The sequence below is a fragment of the Salminus brasiliensis genome, chromosome 17 (genome assembly GCF_030463535.1).
Source record: "Salminus brasiliensis chromosome 17, fSalBra1.hap2, whole genome shotgun sequence".
NCBI classification, from domain to species: domain Eukaryota; kingdom Metazoa; phylum Chordata; class Actinopteri; order Characiformes; family Bryconidae; genus Salminus; species Salminus brasiliensis.
In genome coordinates, this window is record NC_132894.1 from 11,466,301 (window position 1) to 11,487,432 (window position 21,132).

A 21,132-nucleotide genomic window follows, 5' to 3' on the forward strand; every position below is an offset into this window, starting at 1 on the left:
GATCGCAGGGTATTTTGTGGAGGATTTTTGACTGGACTGGAATTTATTCTATAATCAATTAATTCTGTGCGACTTCCAAACACATTTTCCAAGTGGGTAAATGGAAAAAATGGAAAAAGTCATGATTTAGTCTGGCTTTTTTTTATAGTGAGAACTATTTCAGGTTGGACTAAGTACCATTAAAAGCAGATGCAAATGGAGCCTTTTTAAATTATGTTAATTTTAAGACCATTAGACAACACTTTACGATATTCCTAAAGCTACATGTCTCCTACATGTGACTTATGAACACATGGACCTTCATAAACCCCTCTAAAGGCTTATTCCAAGACACATCAATTGTCATAAAGGCTGCATTTGTCAGTTTTGTTCCCATTTCATTCATGAAAATGAAGCTGACTTATTAGAATAAACCTTTATACATATTTATATAGGTTTATGTAGTTGTGTAACCTTCTGAACATACCCCCTTTCCAAAAGTGTTATTATTATTTGGATTAACACCGTTTTTCTTGAGGTCTTTACTTTCACACACAGTTGGCAAACAACATAGGGGGGCCTTCTGTCTCTGCGTAGACTCATTAGATTGATTCCCACAAAGATTCTGACATGGCCACATGGTTGCTGGCTCATATCTGAAATGGTGCTCTGAAATTTGAGGAAGCCCTAGAGAACAAGGACTGTGCACGCTGAAGCTGCTCTCTGAACAGATACATGTGAAAGTAAAATGATGCCAAAACTGCATGTTTTTATGCATGAAATACTGGGTAAACTAGTATGATATTAAGCACTTGACCTTCTCATTAGCAAATGAATGCACTAGCTAACAATGTCGAAGTGTAGCATTTACATAGCTTATGGTTACCTTGTCCAGCAAGCTTACAAGGCAGCACTTTGATGAATCCAATGGAGCTCAATGAATTCAATGTAGCTGCTGATACACAAGGTTTGAGAAATGTCTTGTGTTATGTAATAATTTTACATAGTTTTTGATATTATTAATATTCTAGAAATTTGAAAAGTGTAGTGAGTTACGTGAAACTTGGAAAATGACACAAATGAACATATTAGCTCAGAGCTCTGGCACAGTGTTTTGTTTGAATTAATCACCCATTGAAAAGACAGACAGTAAAATCAACATTTTTTCCACAAATAGTTTCATTTCAGTGGTAATTGCCAAGATGTTTAAGCTTTAAAGTCTCTGGTCAGCCACAGTGCTCTACATAGTGTTGCAACTTCCCCTGAATCATGTAACTGCCCAGTAAACACAATGAAAGGCCAACCTGCGACCCTTTTGTGCCCTCTGTTGGCGACTAGTTTTATCGCCACATTGTGCTAAAAAGCTCACAGATGTCCAAATATTTGTGGACACCCTTTCTAATGACTGCATTCAGCTATTTTAAGTTTCACCCATTGCTGACACAGATGTGCAAATGAACACACACAACTCTCTGGAGCAGAAAAACATGACCCTGTTGGCACCACGCCCAAAGCCAGGCATGGGTTAGAGGGGTATAAAGCCCCCCAGCACTGACCTGTGGGAGCAGTTGTGTAATAATTCCTGTGTCCTCTGGAATGATGGATGGTGCTCCATCCATCTGTTGGGATGAGTTGGGGAGTTGGACATGAGGTGAGGTGGTGATTATCCAACATCCTGGACATTGCTAATGCTCCTGTTCCTGAATGCAATCAAATCTTTACAGCAGTGCTCCAGTAGAGGCAATAACTCCAACAAAAACAGGATAAATACATTTTTAGTACCCTTGATTTTGGAATAAACAATAAATGACCAGGTGTCTCAATACTTTTGTCCATGTAGTGTCCATATAGTGCCATAGTGTCTTGCTCAACTACAGACCAGACGATGAATATCAGTCTATTAACTGACAAGGCATTTCTGCCCCTACTTGCATTATCACCCCCCTCTGCCACTGCCACTTTATATCATACCAGAATAATTTATAACATTAAAAAATCAATAGTCCTCATGCGACAGACCACCCACTCCTCCCCCAGACACAGCTGATTTAGGTGCGGCCGCCAAATTGTGTGTAAATCCCCATACTGGGTATTTAACAATTTCTAAACAAAAGACCAGAAGACTTTGGGCTTTAGACATGCTGTAAATTATATGTAATATGACTGAACTTTACTACTGTAGCCTTTCACAACAGTGTGATACCAAACGTCGCCAGCGGGGGGCACGAGGGGGTCATTCTTCGCCCCTCTATTGTTTTACTGGGCATCTACATGATTGTGTGAAGCGGCTTTGTCTTCCCAACAATGAAAGAGCACAGTGGCTGAGCTAAGACTCTATTAAATCTGAAGAGCTCGGTTAAGTACTATTTTTTTTCTTTTTTTGCCATGAGCAGTTTATTTTTCCAACTTGTTCAGGCAACAGTTTTGTCTGGAAGTGTTTTTCCGTGGAATCAGCTCTTTCATTTCACTGAAATATCCACAGAGATGTGATGGACAGCATTTAAACGTGTGTGACCAGGGCTTGTCTCTGCTGAAATCCACAGTGAACTCAGATCATTGTAGAACTCGAGGCTTTAACTGTAACATACACCTGGCCTCCGATATGGGGGACATCCTAGCCCTGTGTAGACTCATTAGATCGATTGTCTTTGGGGCTCTATCTACTGATATAGCCACATGGTGAATGACTCATATCTGATATGGGGGTCTGTAATTTGAGGACCCCCTAGAGAACAAGCTGAAGCTACTTTCTTACTGAGAAGAAAGTAGAAGTGAGATGATGTGAAAACAGCATGATTCTCCATTACTCAATTCATTAATGTAACCAAATGTAACGTAGCCATGGATTTGTACCAGTAATAAGCTTTTAGGAAGGTGGACACTGCCCGTAGTTACCAATATTAGTCCAGATGTAAGAGTATTGTTAAAATATAGCATTGATATAATTTGTGTTTGTTGAATTTTTTTAGTAATATGCCTCACTGTAAATGCTCCAGAAAGCCTGTTTAAGCCGCATATTGGAAGGTGTGGGAGGAGGGCTGACCGTGTGGGACACGGATCTCTCCTTTTCTGGTTCTGCCCCCAGCATGTCATCTGCATGTTGTCATTCATGGGTGTAACCACAGACCCTCGGTCCTAAAAATCTAACAGGAGTTCATTGTTTGCTGGCTGAGGGGAAGGAAATCTTCTGTATTTAATATTTAATATGTCTTTCATACCAGGACAACCTGTCACCGCTGTAGTGGTGAGTTTTTTAAGATAAACTGCAGAAAGTTTGCAGCTCTCAGCTCTCAGCTCCAGCTCAGTTATAACTGGCTACCGCGTATCCATTCGCCTCCCCCTCAAAGAACATTAGTAGGCTAAGCAAAGTAGCGAACCTAGCTAACGGGCTGTTTTGTCGTGTTTTGGAAACCACAATCTTGTAGTTGTTGTTGTTGTGTGTAAACTATGGACTATGTGTGTTCTTGGATTTTGCAAGTTAGCTACTTCGGTTGCTTTGCGGAGTAACGTGACCCTGTGTAGTTATCTATCTACGTTAGCCAGCTAGCCAACCAGCCTTAGCTCGCTTTGTAACACGGGTTAGCGCCTGGTTAGCTCAAATATAAGCTAACTTTTCGTGGCTAATTTGAATGACGAAGCCGTCAGAAATTAGACTCACTATCATGGTTGGGCTAGGTTAAAGAAACGGGGTTCTAGATATCCGTTTATTTAAATAAGGAGTCAGCAAGCAACTGTCCGCAGCAGTTAGATTGCTAGCTAGCAGCTAGCTAGCCAGGTCAGTGAGAGTCTCTATACGTAGCCAGCTGAGAGTAACTGTGGGGAAGAACTGCTCCCTTTTCTTATGAAAAAAGCAGCATCTTCTGGTAAATGGTAGCTAAGTCGAGTCAACGTGTAAATAGACCATTCATTAGTAAATTAGACGTACATTAGACGTCTAATTGCAGCATTACAGGTAAGGTTTAGGTGTGGCTTAGGTAGCTAGAGATAAATTACTCACAGGTATCTAGTGCTGTGTGTCCATATAAGGACAAGCAGAGAGGTAGGTGTTGAGGTTTGATGGTTTCACTATGCTGGTGATGAGCTGTAACTCTGTAACTGTTTTTTTTTCCTTCTGTGTTTCAGCAAAGAATTGAGATTCACAAACTGCGAGATGGTGATAATTTAATACTGGGTTTTAGCATTGGAGGAGGCATTGATCAAGACCCAGGTCAGAATCCATTCTCAGAGGACAAGACAGACAAGGTGAGGAGTCTCAGATACTGTCGCTGTCATGCATAAATGTTGTATCTTCATTTTTTCCCTCTTTATATCGTGTCCAAATTTCCATTGAAAGTTAAATATGTCCAGGACCCTACCTGTTTTGCTCTATGTACATTTTTCTTCTGGATCCTGAATTACAAAGTCGTTAAGGAGTCAACATTTCAGTATTACTGCATGTAAGCTGCACTGAACTGAAATCATTAGACTTCAATGAACCACACAAACCAGCATGCTTTGCCAGTGTGGTAGTCCAGTGCTATTAGCAAGTTTAATTTCAGAAGCAGTTGTTTACCATGCCAGTCTATCAAAATGACCAGCTTGACCAAACTGGTCAATCATATAGGAAACACTGATAGACCTGTTAAACCATCAAGACCAAGACCTGTTTTTACCAGCATAGGGTATGTTTTCTTCTGCATGAGCTTTTTAATCACATTGACCATGAAGAACCATTTTAGTATAACACTGAGATTACAGATTAGATGCTCGCAGATAAACAGTAAGAAGGGATTTTTAATAATAGAGGATGAAGTCAAACCCATGTTACAATGGAAAAGCAAGGTCAAAACCATGAGAGAGGAAACCAACAATATGGGCAAGGCAAGGCAGATGTATTTTTTGTATTTTTGGAGATACAGGGTTTTTGTCCAGCTTTGGCAGTATATTTATTGATTTATACATACTGAGTGATATCTCTTTAAGAGTGGTCACCAGCTTCCTCCTCCAACGCTGTTCATTTAGCTAGTCAGTAATGGATCAGGTGTGCTTGTTTGGGTTAGAGGGTTAAGCTGTACAGAAAGATAAAACTCCAGAAGCAGGGTTGGTGACTGCTGTTTTACAGCTTGACAATAAAGCTGTCTCTCATATTCTTGATGAATATTGTCTGCATTTTTTAAATCAGGGCATCTATGTCACAAGGGTGTCAAAGGGAGGACCAGCAGAAGTTGCAGGCCTCATGACTGGGGATAAAATAATGCAGGTAAGGAGACTGCGCAATGGATAATCCTTGTGACTACGGATCAGAAGACTCAAAGTTTGGCTTGGCTCCTTTAGGGCAGTGGTGGCTCAGATAGTCAGAGTGCTGGGTTACTGATCACAGGGGTGTGGGTATGATGCTTATATGAGTATGCATCTACTTAACGGCCACTGTTTAGCCCTTGAACAAAGCCCTCCATTTCTCAGCTTACCCTGTGCTCCGACCCTGACTGGTTTTTATTCTAATTTAATGTTGTTGTGCTGTGTGTGTGTATGTGGCTTATTTATTGCCAGTTTCCTAAATGCATAATTGTATTTGTGGGTACACTGTTTACCCCTTTTTCTTTTAAAGTATTCTGTGAATCACTTTAAGCAGCATTTATGTATGGAAGCTGCTATACAAATAATGATTAATATTATTTGTACTATTATTGTTATTATTATTATTATTATTATTATTAGCATTATTTTGAAAATAAACCACAAGAATAATAAAAGAATATATGTAAATGTAAGTACAAAAATACACATACATTTGAAAAAATTCCTATTCACTTTTTGAAGTAGTTTCTTTTTTAGAATCTGGGTTGACCACCAGAGGCTGCTATCAACCTGCTGTTTGTTTTTCCACCTTTGATTTCAACTCTCAATATGATCGATCTATTAGGCCATTCAGTGGCACACACATGTGAAAGTTTACACTAGGTCAGATTCTACCCAGTCAGTTTGATGATCTTGAGGTAATTATACTGTTGCCCTAGCAGTAGGGCAGCGCTACATTCGCTACAGAAATGGTAAAACGAGACCCTCTGTGGAGATGTATGAGGGGTGTATATGCCGTAGTTTATTTTTTATTTTTTATATTGATTTGTTACATTTTCCGGACTCAGCAAAATCGTTCACCCTTCAGTTTTATGTGAGTGTACCATTAACATAAACAAGACCACTTACTGTGTCACTCCATGTTGACACGTAGTTGTTGGGCTTTTTATTTCACCAAACCAAATGCAGGATAATGATTGATGGATAGATTGGAGAAGTGTGATATTGTGAAGTAATAACTGCAAACATGTTAAGTCATATTTAAGAATTGCTACTTAAAGTTACTCAAGAAATCAAGTTACTGCACTGGAGTAAACAGGCCAGGAACCTGTTCATTTTATAAAAGGACATGCTGGGAAAATTCTTTTCTTATTTAAAGGTGCACCAAAGCTTGGCTTACTTAATCCTTAATCTCAAACAATTCAGTTGTCTGGATAGGTTGTAACAGTTACCCCAGTTTTCATTAGACTTTTCTGTAACTGTGATTGTGTCTAAAGTATAGTGCCATATTAATGGTGAATAATTTCTCGAATCCTCTGTATGTCTATTACAGGTGAACGGCTGGGATATGACCATGGTGACTCATGACCAAGCGCGCAAAAGGCTAACAAAAAAGAATGAAGATGTAGTCAGGCTACTGGTGACCAGAAAATCTCTGCAGGATGCGGTTAGACATTCCAAGATGCCACACTAATAGATATCTGAAACACACTCCGTTGAATGTCATCTGATAATCATGCAACAGAATGTGCTTTTTCATTTATACTGTAAACCAATGAAGCCAAAGAACAACAGCGAGCTATCATCTTGAAGATGGACTGACTATTTTTATTTGGAGTGATTTTTCCAGACACAGCTGAAGCCTAGGGACACGTTTAAATACAGTGGGTCTTTCCTGCAGCTGTATTTTGTTATGGTGGTGCTTATATCAGGATTTCTCTGCACAGTATAAAAACCCAAATCACTTTTGCATTCCATTGATTTTCAGTTTCATAGGGCTGATTTTCAGCCTTTTCAGGAACAGTTCCGCATATTCAACACTAATGGTAAACTAATAACAAGTATAGCAGCAGCGTTACAGCGACAATATGGATACAGTTGATTGTGAGTGATATGATGACTTATTAATGCAACCTCTCATGATATAACACTCAAACATATTCAGTCATTAATTGCAAAATTGAGTTATACACAGCTAAACCTAAAACACTTATCAGTCATTACCTTCAGTGCCGATTGTTTCTTTTTTTTTTTTTAGACTTTTAGACTGATTTTGAGTAATGCCAAGGAATGTGTGTATCAATTCTACTTAAAGACCACTAATTTTTTCTTTTATTTTTTTTACGGGATGCCTTTATCTTATGCATATACTACTTGTCTGCCTGTTTGTCCTTTTTGTTAATTCCTAATCTCTGCTACCAAATTAACATGATTGTTTCTCTTTATTGCCTGTCACTGAAAGAAGAACATAAACATTTTTTTGTGACACAGTAAAAACACTGTTTGTATTTGATTTTTTACAACCCCCCCCCCCCCCAACGATTTTCTACACTGTTTTTGATTGATTTTGGCATGCGACTGTACAAAAATCTGTATATTTTTTTCCACTTAAAGAAATAAAAATCATTATTAGTCTGTTATGTGTCACCTATGGTGTATTAACACCCATTATCACAGTTAGTCATACCATACCATGGGTATGGTACAATTCAGAAACTAAGAGACCACCAGAAAATTTAGAGAAATATTCCTTCAGCTGTTCCACGTTTGTATTTGCTGTCATGGATCTAATTTTGGCCTCTGTGGCGTCTTCATGTGCGGCTGAAAGTAATCAGGTGACATTTCAAAGCATCAAATCTATTTGACCTGACCTTTCACTGTTTGCTCAGTCATTTCAGTACGGCAAGGTCCTTCACTTTCATCTCTTAATGTAGCTATAGGCATTCTCCTTTTGTCACACTCGTAAGTTTAAACCTTTTACTGCCACTCTGTGGTCTACTTGGATAAAAGCAGCAATGTATTACATTATAATACACTCTTCGCTATTTTATTTGATCTCTTTTAAAAGAGATGCAAAATGAACTTGAATAATTTGTAATTAATAAAATTGCAATTACTGTTTTGCAGAGTACCTAAACCTAAATTACCTTTCTCTAAGAGAAATAAATCATTATGAAATATTAATCATTTATTAAGGACTGACCTAATGTGTGCATTCATGTGTATATATATCACTATGTCAGTTGGACTGCCCTTCACGCAATCACTTGTGCGTTTATAAAGTATAATATAACAGCTGATTACTGGCAACTTGAATACATATAACAAAACCTCCATATAAACTCTTACTGTAAAGGCGAATTCTATGTTAAAAAATGTACATAATTCAGTCAACTAGACATCAGTTAGGCTGTATTACGCTGTTCTAGAGAAATGTACCATAAACAACTGTGCCTCTGTTGAAACGAGATGCATTCAATGCGTTTAATCTAAAATTGAGGTAAAAAAAAAAATTATTACACCAAATGGCTACAAATACTGTCCGATGCCTGACACATTTTTACAATAATTGTAAAAATTGAGAGAAGATTGTCTAAAAATGATTTTTTTTGGTATGTCCTTGACATAGATTACTTACACAAAGACACGTTTTGCTTTTTTCTGAAACAAAGGGGTTATTATTGCACATATCTAGTCAAAAATATACACATTCACACGATTGATTAAGTTGTGCTATACAATAGGAAAGTTCAAGGAGAATATCCGAGAATGACGATGGTATGATGGTTGCTAAATTTTTTTGGGGTCAATAAAGAATCTATCTAGATCTATATCTAGATTCTGAAATGTTGGTTTTGATTAATCGCCCAGCATTTTTCCTATTCTTCAGCAGACATGTCCACAGTATTCCATATGTCCAAAGGTTTGTTAATATAATCTCAGTGAAAACACGTTAGTAGTAACAGATTTTATAGACTTTATAGTAATTTATAGAATGTGTCTATGTTCTTTCTAGTTTTTATGCATAAAAAACAGTAGTATGTATAAAAAGGAGTAGAGCACTCGTTTGTAGTTGTCATTAAGGTCCGTTGCTATGTTGATCTGTAGAGCTTCAGAAAGAGTGGAAAATGTACAAGAGAAAGTAATCAGTGTATTAACTGCACAGACTGCACTCAACACGTATGCATGTAAGTCATGCATTAGTCGTAGCAAGAATGCATAATTACTACAGCTAAATGTAGATCATACATGCTCTACACCTCCCACACGTTGGCAGGTTCATTGTGTTTCCATAGTGATACAATCTGTTACCATCACTTTCCATAGATGATGTGAGCCTTATGGCGAGTGCATGGCAAGCCACTAGAGAAAGCTTGGGGATTCTGTGTGGATCTGAGATGCATGTAGCTCATGTAGCTCAAGGCTTTATTTAAGTAAGCTTGCTCCTCGTGACCTGATGGATAGTGTAAGGGAACCTTTTAATGTAGTGAAAGGCTCTTTTAACTGTAGTTCCCATGTACTTTACAAAAATGATTCACACAAACCACTCACTTTAAGGTTTTTTAGGAATCCAAAAGTGGCTCTTATATAGCTGCAAACTGAATTATTCAACCCCTGTTGTGTTTGCTTTCAACCTTTTCAAACTTTCAAAGTTTCATTCAACACAAAATGACACTTTTAATGACTACTGCAGTCTCAGAATTATTCAACCCCCCTGAATAGAATCCCCCAGATCTCATAAGACCACAGATTTGCAGGACAAGCCCTGGACTAGCTATGGGTTTGTTGACTGGGAGATTTGATTGCATGTTGGAAATATGGCCAAGTCAAGAGAGTTGTCCAAAAGGTCCAGAGATCACTGCCTTACACAAACAAGTAAAAAAAATTATAAGAGAGCAAAGGCATTGAATCTAAATCCCAAGCATTCCTCAAAGTCCACCAAGACTTAGTTTTAGAATAAGTCCTGGAAGATTCTGGAGTGGCCATCAGAGTTGGCCGACTTGAACCCCATAGAAAATCTTCGGTGAAACTTGAAGAAGGCAGTTGCAGCAGCAAACCTAAGAATATTAGTGAACTGGAGGTCATTGCCCATAAGCTAAGATTCTTTAGGAATGCTGCCAGAAGCTGGTGTCACATTTGCTGCAGGTCATAACAGCAGAAGCTCTACCAAGTACTAAAGTACATGCTTTTTGACAATCTGAGCACACCTGATGCTACTAATTGAAGCTGTTTTTGCAAATCTGTGCTCTTATGAGGGATTCTATGCAGGTGGTTGAATAATTTGGAAATCACTTGTTCTGTTAGTTGTGTTAAGACATTTAAATTGGTCTTGTCTATTTGGTTTACTGCAAACAGCTGAAATTTGCAATGGGATTTGTTCAATTCGATTGCAAATGTATGTTTTTTCTATTGCAGCAAAGACCCTTTATTTTTAAGAAGGGTTGCTTCAAATTTAACCTTGCGGTTATGCCCAAAATATTGGACAGGATTTATATTAATTTCTACTACTTTTGGAAGCTGGGTGATATATAAGCTTCTATTACATGCTAGCTTGTCCATTTTTGTTGTTTTTTACTTTTTGACATAATTTGAATCTGGCAGTTATTCTTTACATTGTAACTTAATATACCAATAAATGGACCAAAAGAAATGCTCCAGAATTATATTAAACATTTTACCTTGACCTCCAAAGATAAGAAGGTTTTTCATTATCCTTCCTAAGTTTCCCAGTATGGAGATACAATGTATAAAAGTCATGATAGCTTTGTAGCTCTAAAACAACATAAGCAAACATGCCTTATATAACTGCATGCATAGATATTGGGGCAGTAAAATAAAAGTTTAAATATCACCTTTTAATTATGCATAAGCTTTGCCATACAAGATAAACTATGTTGAAGTGATATCAGTTTTGTGTTATTATCACAGTTTTGTTGATATACGTACTGAAATTTATTTAAAGTCAATTAAAGCTATATTGTATATTATGTCATTTGGTATTTGGTATTTGGTCACATACCCTTTCCACGCAACCATGATGAAACAGTGGCATTCTTAAGGCCTTAGTTTGTTCCTCAGTTGGGTCAAATAAATAAAAAGTAAATGTAAAGGGTATAAAGATGTTAAGTATTTGTTTGCATGCCCCTCACATGCAGTGACTAGCTCAGGGCTGCAAGCTATTGATATCACCAGGCCCCTGATATCTATTCTTGAGCAGCTCGGCCAAACCTTAACGGCTGCTTCGTTCATTTGTTATTTTTGGATTGTCGTCTTGCTGCATTATGAACTTTTGTCCAATGAGTTTGAGGATGGACGGCAATATGTTTCTGTGTTATCATCACCTAAATGATCACTGAAGATCAGAAATGCAAGTCAGGATACAGCCTTTCTCTATACCTTTCCCTTTTAGCACTGTTTTCCTCACATCTGTCTATAACTTAGTTCAAGAACTCGTCTGGCACATAGATGTCTACAAACCATAAATAGTTTAACTTCAATATTAATATTGATTCCATCATGAAAATTGTTGAGATAGACATAACAATAACTTAGCTCTGGTTACTAATTGGTTGACAGAATGTTTACTTACTAAACTTTAGGCAACTAGTTTATTTAATGGGACTTCAAATACCACATTATGTACAACTTAAACCCCCCTAAAATAATATTTCTAGACGTGTTAGGTTAAGTAGGTTAAATGTATCAACATATCAAAATCAAAAGACAATTCTGGACACAATGAGAAAGAAAGTTATTGGAATTAGGAAATGTGGAAAACAATTACAAGGGTTTGTAAAGCTTGGAGACTCCAGAGAAAACATAACACAGTAATGACTCATCAAATCACAGAAGAACCAAGAAGAACATGTAAGGAACTGGAGTCACAAAAGAACCAAAGGAACATGTAATGAACAGTCACAAAAGATCCAAAGGAACATGCAATGAACAGTCACAAAAGAACTAAGAACATTCAATGACTCACAAAAGAGTCACAAAAGAACCATGAGGAACATGTAAGGAACTGGAGTCACAAAAGAACCATGAGGAACATGTAAGGAACTGCAGTCACAAAAGAACCATGAGGAACATGTAAAGAACTGCTGGCACAAAAGAACCATGAGGAACATGTAAGGAACTGCAGTCACAAAAGAACCATGAGGAACATGTAAGGAACTGCAGTCACAAAAGAACCATGAGGAACATGTAAGGAACTGCAGTCACAAAAGAACCATGAGGAACATATAAGGAACTGCAGTCACAAAAGAACCATGAGGAACATGTAAAGAACTGCAGTCACAAAAGATCCAAAGGAACATGCAATGAACAGTCACAAAAGAACTAAGAACATTCAATGACTCACAAAAGAGTCACAAAAGAACCATGAGGAACATGTAAGGAACTGCAGTCACAAAAGAACCATGAGGAACATGTAAGGAACTGCAGTCACAAAAGAACCATGAGGAACATGTAAAGAACTGCAGTCACAAAAGAACCATGAGGAACATGTAAAGAACTGCAGTCACAAAAGAACCATGAGGAACATGTAAAGAACTGCAGTCACAAAAGAACCATGAGGAACATGTAAAGAACTGCAGTCACAAAAGAACCATGAGGAACATGTAAGGAACTGCAGTTACAAAAGATCCAAAGGAACATGCAATGAACAGTCACAAAAGAACTAAGAACATTCAATGACTCACAAAAGAGTCACAAAAGAACCATGAGGAACATGTAAGGAACTGGAGTCACAAAAGAACCATGAGGAACATGTAAGGAACTGCTGGCACAAAAGAACCATGAGGAACATGTAAGGAACTGCAGTCACAAAAGAACCATGAGGAACATGTAAGGAACTGCTGGCACAAAAGAACCATGAGGAACATGTAAGGAACTGCAGTCACAAAAGAACCATGAGGAACATGTAAAGAACTGCAGTCACAAAAGAACCATGAGGAACATGTAAGGAACTGCAGTCACAAAAGAACCATGAGGAACATGTAAGGAACTGCAGTCACAAAAGAACCATGAGGAACATGTAAAGAACTGCAGTCACAAAAGAACCATGAGGAACATATAAGGAACTGCAGTCACAAAAGAACCATGAGGAACATATAAGGAACTGCAGTCACAAAAGAACCATGAGGAACATATAAGGAACTGCAGTCACAAAAGAACCATGAGGAACATATAAGGAACTGCAGTCACAAAAGAACCATGAGGAACATGTAAAGAACTGCAGTCACAAAAGAACCATGAGGAACATGTAAGGAACTGCTGGTTTTGGTCGTCTCAGATAAGGTTAGCAAAAAGGATGCCCATTGTAGAGTCACAAAGTTACAAACCACTGCTAACCAGGAGGATCATCAACCAGGAGGCAGTGACCACTGTGTAGTATAGCTCTCCAGAATCAACACAAATATAACATCTGCAATGAAGTGGAACGTGTTACACCTCTGAGTAAAATACGTTCAATTCATTTGCTGATTTCAGCTTATTTAAAAGCAGAAAATCTCAAATCTAATCCTGAATGTTCATGAAGCTAGTTTTTTGAAGTGCTGTAACATCGCATGTAGCACAGCAGCCCGTAGGGAAGGTTTTTTTTTTGAATCCACACCATTGGGAATCTCATATAACGGGCCTTAAGACTTTGCGTAGGCGGGTGAGTGGGCAGATGGGGGGTCCAGGGTCATTAATTCATGAACCCTCTCAGCTACAGCGGCTGGACCTTAAGGAGAGCGTGGAGGTTGGTTGTCATGGTAATGGATGATGGTAGTATGTTTTCCCCTCTCTGGCCCCATAAGCACAGTAATACATTAGTGATTGTCCTTCCAGCAAATGCACTCATTCTGAGAAAGGTACTACATAGCCTGCTCCATAAACAGCAAACCGGTGTTCCTCTCCGTACTACAAGTGAACCGCCTCCTAAAAGCTAGTTACTACTACTAACAGGCTCCCCCCCCCTTGTCTAACGGCAGCAGGTGGCTTTTCTTCTCGCCTTGAGAATCCTTAACCTCCTCTTCCCACGCAAACCTCTGCTCGCTCGTTTTCTCCACAGGCTTCACAAACCGCGGACAGTCTGTTATTGGCGAAGTCACACAGGAAGGCTTACTGCGGCGACTTCAGGCTACTTCGGTTAGCGTCTCTGAGGTGAAGACTTTCAACCGACCGTGGGTCACCTCCAGCAAGGTAGGTGTACATTTCTAAAACTAACCGCTCCAAATGTTTCTACATATTTTACAACACTTGCATTTTACAACACAAGCTAGCCAGTCTCCTGTATTTCACATGAGCTGTATTTTTAACCCCCCTAAAATCCCACTGTTCAGATGAAAGCAGCCTCAGCTGAGCTCAGATGCTGCAGTTTCGGCAAAGGAGCTCCACACACTGCTGTTCACTATGTATGTTGAGGAGCTGCTATTTCAGGAGTTTTGTTGGAAAGTGGTGAGGTAGGGGGGCAAGATCAGAATTCCAGGCTTTGTAGTGTGCTGCCCTTTTTAACACTGACCCTAGAGCAGTTTTGTCGTTGCTCATTGTGTTAGGGCTAGGATTTAAAAACAGGTGCCCCTGGTCCACGGCCAGTGTGCCCCAGACTGATGCCCAGCGTGTGCTCATGGGGAGGGAGCACTAGCCCTGTGAAGGTCAGTACAGGGGAGATGACACACTGTTTCATGTTCAGTAAAGTGTGGTCAGTGGTCAGTTCTCAGCCTCAAGCTCCTGTGTGAAGGTTCAAGGCTTTTCTTTCCCAGACTGAGAAGAGACAGAAACTACTTAAGCTAATAATGAGTGGTGAGTATACCCTTTTTTCAACAGGAAAAGCCCAAAGTATTGGAAGCTATAACTTTTACAGCAATAAGTTATTATATTCGACTGTTATGGTTGAATCATTTTTAGGATGTAGGCCATGAACAACTGTAATGGTCAAATGTAGGATGTGGAAACGGTTCATTTGGGTAAATAGCAAAGCACTTTTGTAAGTCGCTCTGGATGAGAGCATCTGCTAAATGCCTTAAATGTAAATGTAAATGTTATAGTTTTGTGTAGTAAGAATGCACTTTCGGTTGTTATTTTCCTAATAATTATTCACCAGTACCTTACCATGCTCTCATATTCTTCAGCTGAAACCCATGCAGATCCAGCCTTCCATTCCTCACCACCATTACCTGACATATGAATTGGCTACAGTAGTCAGTTTACATGGTTTTCAATGTAGTTACTACATTGAAATAAGTCTTAAATAAGTCCAGTGAATTTAGAGAGATACTGTTTAGTAATCCAGTACATTAATATTTTTGCTATGATTTCTAATATTACATGACATATGTGCTACAAATAAAAATGTAAAATTTGTCTGATTTATGAACAAGGAAAAGGTTGTACCTTAACCCATAAGAAAGGCTTGAAATAGGCCGTCAAAACAGTTGCTAAAAAGTCTGTTACATTAATGCAGAACACTTCTATTATTAGAAATATTATTACTAAGAATTAGTACTATTAGTAAGTATACTAAGTATTATATACTAGTATTAGTAATAAGTATTATTTGACACAATTTAGTGCTACAAATATTAGCATTATATATAAATATGATATATATATATTATAATATATATTATATATTTATATACTACATATATAGGTTAAGAATATGATTATATGCATAAATGAAAGCATAAACAAACTTCTAAATGCACTTTGAAAGTAGATTTACTCTGGAAGCTTTACAAGCTTTTACAACCCCAGACTGTGGAGGCTGTACTTTAGCCTGGCAGGCTGTCATTGAGAGTTGTTTTATGCTTGGTTACAGGCACCTACAGGGAGAAGAAATAGGAGTGAATTATATACTTCAAAAGTTGAAAAGTTGAAAAAACTTTAAAAGTAACATTAAGGGTGTTTTTTTGAGAAATATCTGTGCGACTGCAGAGGATGTTGCAACAGGACTAAGAGATGATGGCCAAAAAGCATGTTAAACTCGAGGTGTAACTACAGAAACTACGAGGCTTTAGGATAGGTTGTACCCTGCTAACCCCTACACGGTTGTCTCCTATTACTGTGAGCTTTGTGATGATCAGTTAGCCATGACATTTTCACACTGCTGCTTGAAGAGCCTCATGTAACTCGCCATATGTGTGACACATTCATACAAATGTGTCTAATTACAAATCAGAATCAATAATAAGATTTACTTTTGTTGACTCTAAAGCCAAGGAGCCCATGGGATTGAACGAGAATTTCATTAAACGTTCACCTTCTTTAAGATTTTAATGAAGGGTATTAATTATGTGTATAAAGTGTGTGAGCCTTTTGGAAACTCACCAGGGACTCAAAGCAGAATACAGAGCAGCATCTTCTAACCAGGAGTTCATGCAGCTTTAATTTAACCCAGTGCTCAGTGATAAGCACGGCTAAAAATCATATTTATACAATTGTTCTCTTACTCCAGATGTAGTCCATCAGCCAAGACAAGTTTGTTTCTTTAGTTGAAGAAGCTGCAAAGCTAAGGTAGCTAACAAGTGATATGGCTGTACCCGTTTGGCATTAGCATTGTGCAAACCGTATGGAAAGAGCATCACACACTTGTATCAAGCCGTACCAAGTTGTGAAGTAATCTCAAACAGACTCTTATGTGTATTTATTTGACAAAATATTGACTAATTACCAATAACATAAACTATACTGTTCTAAGGGAAGGATGTCTGTATATCATTAGATTTAATAATAATAATCTGTAATGTTCTGTATCTTTCTTTTTCTCTTGATCAGTTTCCCATGAAACTTGCCTCCTGGACCAAGTCTTGGAGTTGATTATGAATGAGAAGCCCCCAAACAGCAACAGCCTCTTCCTGAACGAGGACTCAGAGAAGCCCCATCTCCCTGAGAAAGACCTTCACTGGCTGCGCAGAGCAATGCACAAACGTGTGTCTGGAGCCAGAAACAAGATGTGTTCCATCACCCGAGAGAGTGTTAAAGCCTTTCTGCGCCGCAACACCTTTGTGCTCTTCACCATGGCGGCAGTTGCAGTTGGTAAAGTAAATTTAGGGGTTTAATCACACCATTATCATAGCATTAGTGATACATAGGGTGAATGAAAGGGTTAACTGACCTAGTTGTTTATTTTGGATATGGTTTGTTCACCACCTTTCAGGCAAACTCTGACAGTGTGGTGACATTTGACTGTCTTGTATCTCTCTTCAGGAATCATGTTGGGATTTGCTCTGCGTCCTCACAATTTGTCCGCAAGGGAAATCAAATATTTTGCATTTCCTGGAGAGCTGCTGATGAGGATGCTACAGATGCTGGTTTTGCCGCTCATCGTGTCCAGTCTTGTTACAGGTACACAAACAAATTGCATATGATCTGGTATGTAAATGGGTGCAGTATGGTTGCTTAGTATGACACTAGCAGCTTCTTTAGATGCTTATTTGAAGTTTTTGATTTGGGGAGCTTCATTTAAACCAGTTTGACTCAGAAATGTGGTTTTATAGGATGGCCATTCACTCTTTATTTTCCTTTGCTATTTTTTTTTACCAGGTATTTCTTCTTTGGATAGTAAAGCCTCTGGAAAGATGGGAGTGCGGGCCATCATTTACTACATGCTGACCACGTTTATTGCTGTGTTCATTGGTATTGTCATGGTGATCATCATAAGGCCTGGAAAAGGGAACAGAGACAGCCCAGTGTCCTCTAGTGGTAGCATTGAATCAGTGCAAGCTGCTGATGCCTTTTTGGATCTTATCAGGTGAAGAGAAACACCTGTACTTGTACTTTTGATGGCAATGTCATGCTGTAACACAAGGCAAGCATATATTTGTTCTTTTCTTGCAGAAATATGTTTCCACCTAATTTAGTTGAGGCCTGCTTTAAACAGGTATGGATGTTGCATACAGAAAAAATAGAGTCTAAAACTTTAGTTTTGCCTTCACCTAAAGAATGTCTTATTTTTTTCTCCTCTTCTAGTACAAAACCCTTTACAAGAAAACAGTTTCCACCAGGAACATCACTGTTATGGTTAATGCAAGTGAGGGCATCAATGCCACAGATTCCAACCTTTTGGGGAATTTCAGCACAGTCCTGCAGATCGTCCAGGAGACAGTGGAGGAGACGATTCCAGTGTCCGGCTCCTCTAATGGGGTGAATGCTTTGGGCCTGGTGGTGTTCTCCATGTGCTTTGGCTTGGTGATTGGGAATATGAAGCAGCAGGGCCAGGCTTTGCGGGAGTTCTTTGACTGCCTCAATGATGCCATAATGCGATTGGTAGCTATCATTATCTGGTAAGTGTCAGGTCGTGATTTGCTGTGAACTTATGATTTTGAGGAATGGTTTACCCTGTCCCATGGATGCTCCTGCCTTGTGCACAATAATTCCAGGTAGGCTCTGAATTCCAGGTAGGCTCTGGAAAAGAAGATGGATGAATGGATGGATATGATGGTTGGTTGATATGATGGTTAATGGATGGTTTACTGAAAAAAATCTGTATAGCCTTTCCTCTTAACCCAAATGTAATATATTACTTGTGTCACCAGTTCTAAACTGGGGCTACAAGGCTTTTTTTAGGACCAGGACTTATATTAGCTGTTAGCTCCACTTCTTCACAATCCAAAGAAACACATTTTAGACATCAAACATGATTTGGCCAGTCAACTACACTGAGTATAAGGAGAAAATGGTGTAAATATGATTTGTGCATTATGTTGAGGATGCAGTTACCTAACATTTGTCTTGTTTCTTTAGCTATGATTCAACTCATTGGCTGCTTTTCAAGTTCCTAGTGTGCTAAATTAGGTGTAACACTAAGTTTTATGCAGTGTTAAAGATCATTTAAGGGTGTTTTCACCTTTTTTTCTAGACACTGGTTTATTTGCTCAGAATAGTGGTGTGAGCATTTGCACTGAGAATATCGCATAAATGGCACATCTCATGTTCTCCTACATGGCTAAAAAGTGATAGCAGTTCTTCTTTTGAGTGTTGCTGTACGAGTGTTGCTGTACGAGTGTTGCTGTTTATTATTGTTTGAGTGTCTCTAATCTACTACAGGAATGTAACCGTATTAAAGGAATGAACTTGTTGGCAGTTGTCATCCATATATTGTCAGGTTTCAAGTATGTATGAATAAAGGTGACGTATGAAATTGCGCAATAGATTCACAGTTGGGAAGAAATCCACCTGTGTGAAAACAAACCTGTGAAAAGAACCCTCCCCCCCAAACCAACACAGAATCAGTCCTGGGTGCGGACCCCACTATGCAGGATAAGCATGAAAATGCTATTAATGGTTGATTCAAGACTTTGATTCCAGGCAAACATTCCCAGGCACACCCATATGATTTAAACTCTGTGTTACATCCCAAATAATAATGCCAGATGCATTTTATCATCCAATAAGAGAAAAAGTGTTCAGATGTAGTTCGCATCTATGGAACATTGATTATTAGAATCATTATGATACATTCAAGTTTCTCCAACTGTGGCATGACGACTTCACCTATCTCGTAGGTACGCTCCAGTTGGCATCCTCTTCTTGATTGCTGGGAAGATTGTTGAGATGAAAGACCTGGCACAAGTTGGAGGGCAGCTGGGCATGTACACAGTGTGTGTCATCATTGGTCTGCTCATCCATGGCCTCTTTGTTCTGCCCCTGCTCTTCTTCCTGGTTACACGGAGGAACCCATTCACCTTCATTGGTGGTCTGCTCCAGGCTTTGATCACTGCTTTAGGAACATCTTCCAGGTAAACAGAATTAACATGACGATATAAAGTAGTACACTGTACAATAATAAGGATGATAGTAGTGTTTACTCTTGTTTTCAGTTGAGTAAGTTAAATACACAGCATGGAGTTTAGAGGGTAAGTCTCCAGGGATTCCAAACAACTCCCATTATTGTTCAAACTCAGCTCTCATTAGATGAGTGTCCTTGATTGCTTGTTCCAGGTGTGTTGGGAGTGAGGAATAGAGAGAAAACATGGACTGCTGGGGTTGGGAAATGCTGCTGTACTGCTGTAGAGAACTGTCATTTTAGTGGAAGGCTCAAATTGAATGAACTGAAAGCCGTAATTGAAAAGAACTAGATTTACTAACAGACTTTTACACTATTTACAGAATTAGAATTTGATTCTCTATCCTTCTCTCTTTGTGTTTTTTTTCCTCCAGTTCAGCCACCCTTCCCATCACCTTCCGTTGCTTGGAGGAGAACAACCACGTGGACAAGCGTGTGACACGCTTCGTGCTACCAGTGGGAGCCACCATAAACATGGATGGTACAGCTCTCTATGAAGCAGTGGCGGCAATTTTTATAGCCCAGGTCAACAACATGGACCTGAACTTTGGGCAGATCCTTACCATCAGGTAAAAATGAAGGCTGTGAACACTTTCAAGTTGACTTTTTAAAAAGCAAACAGGACTGTTCAGATTGATCAGAGTGATTTTCTCAACAACCACCCAGTGGTCTTCCTCTCACACTGCTTCTGTGAAGTGATGCCCAGAGCTGTAGGCCATTTCATTGACGCTTAGTGGAACCCTCAGTACATGTTTTGAATTTTCTGTCTACAATCAGACTCTTTGTTCACTTCTGCAGTACAAGTTCCAACTGTTTTTTTCTGCTTATTAAAATGCCCTCTTCCAGTATCACAGCAACTGCTGCCAGCATCGGAGCAGCAGGCATCCCTCAGGCTGGTCTGGTAACCATGGTGATTGTATTGACATCGGTGGGACTGCCCACCGAGGACATAACGCTCATCATTGCTGTGGATTGGTTCCTGTAAGTCTTAACTAAATGTCACATTGAAGCATCCAGCTCCAGCAGAGAGCACTCTTTCAAAAGGTTATTTATACATAATGCAGACACATAATCTGAGAGAATACAGGATATGTTTTCATGTCAATAGAGCTGCCATTAGAGTGGGTAAAGAAGTGTTTGGCTACATTTTAGCATTATTTATATTCAGATTGTCTTGTTGTGACTGTTGAGTTTGCTTGACACACTTACTTTATCAATACAGAGAGAGGGTTCTTCAGACGATGCCATAGAAGAATCACTTTTAGTTCCAGACAGCTTGTTAATGTTTGTAAAAGAAATGTGTAAGTGTAAAAAAACTTTTACTT

The 21,132-nt window shown here is 38.9% G+C and overlaps 2 protein-coding genes across 3 annotated transcripts in view; both read left to right on the forward strand.

Moving 5' to 3' along the window:
• The first annotated feature begins 3,083 nt into the window (after window positions 1–3,083).
• Window positions 3,084–7,671, forward strand: tax1bp3 (Tax1 (human T-cell leukemia virus type I) binding protein 3). Its single transcript, XM_072660274.1, has 4 exons — window positions 3,084–3,223; window positions 4,102–4,221; window positions 5,141–5,218; window positions 6,590–7,671. Exons 1-4 carry the CDS (start codon window positions 3,185–3,187, stop codon window positions 6,728–6,730), a joined length of 378 nt encoding a protein of 125 aa, XP_072516375.1. The 5' UTR covers window positions 3,084–3,184; the 3' UTR covers window positions 6,731–7,671.
• Window positions 7,672–13,899: 6,228 nt separating this feature from the next.
• Window positions 13,900–21,132, forward strand: part of slc1a6 (solute carrier family 1 member 6) — a 9,711-nt gene continuing 2,478 nt past the window's right edge. The window contains exons 1-9 of one of the 2 annotated variants that reach the window (XM_072660095.1): window positions 13,900–14,223; window positions 16,798–17,058; window positions 17,230–17,367; window positions 17,566–17,773; window positions 17,860–17,902; window positions 17,992–18,305; window positions 19,527–19,760; window positions 20,182–20,376; window positions 20,654–20,788. In XM_072660095.1, coding sequence (XP_072516196.1) covers window positions 16,842–17,058; window positions 17,230–17,367; window positions 17,566–17,773; window positions 17,860–17,902; window positions 17,992–18,305; window positions 19,527–19,760; window positions 20,182–20,376; window positions 20,654–20,788 — 1,484 coding nt within the window. In that variant the 5' untranslated portion in view covers window positions 13,900–14,223; window positions 16,798–16,841. Of the gene's footprint in view, window positions 14,224–16,797; window positions 17,064–17,229; window positions 17,368–17,565; window positions 17,774–17,859; window positions 17,903–17,991; window positions 18,306–19,526; window positions 19,761–20,181; window positions 20,377–20,653; window positions 20,789–21,132 lie in introns of those variants that run through there. The other variant, XM_072660096.1, reaches the window with a different exon arrangement.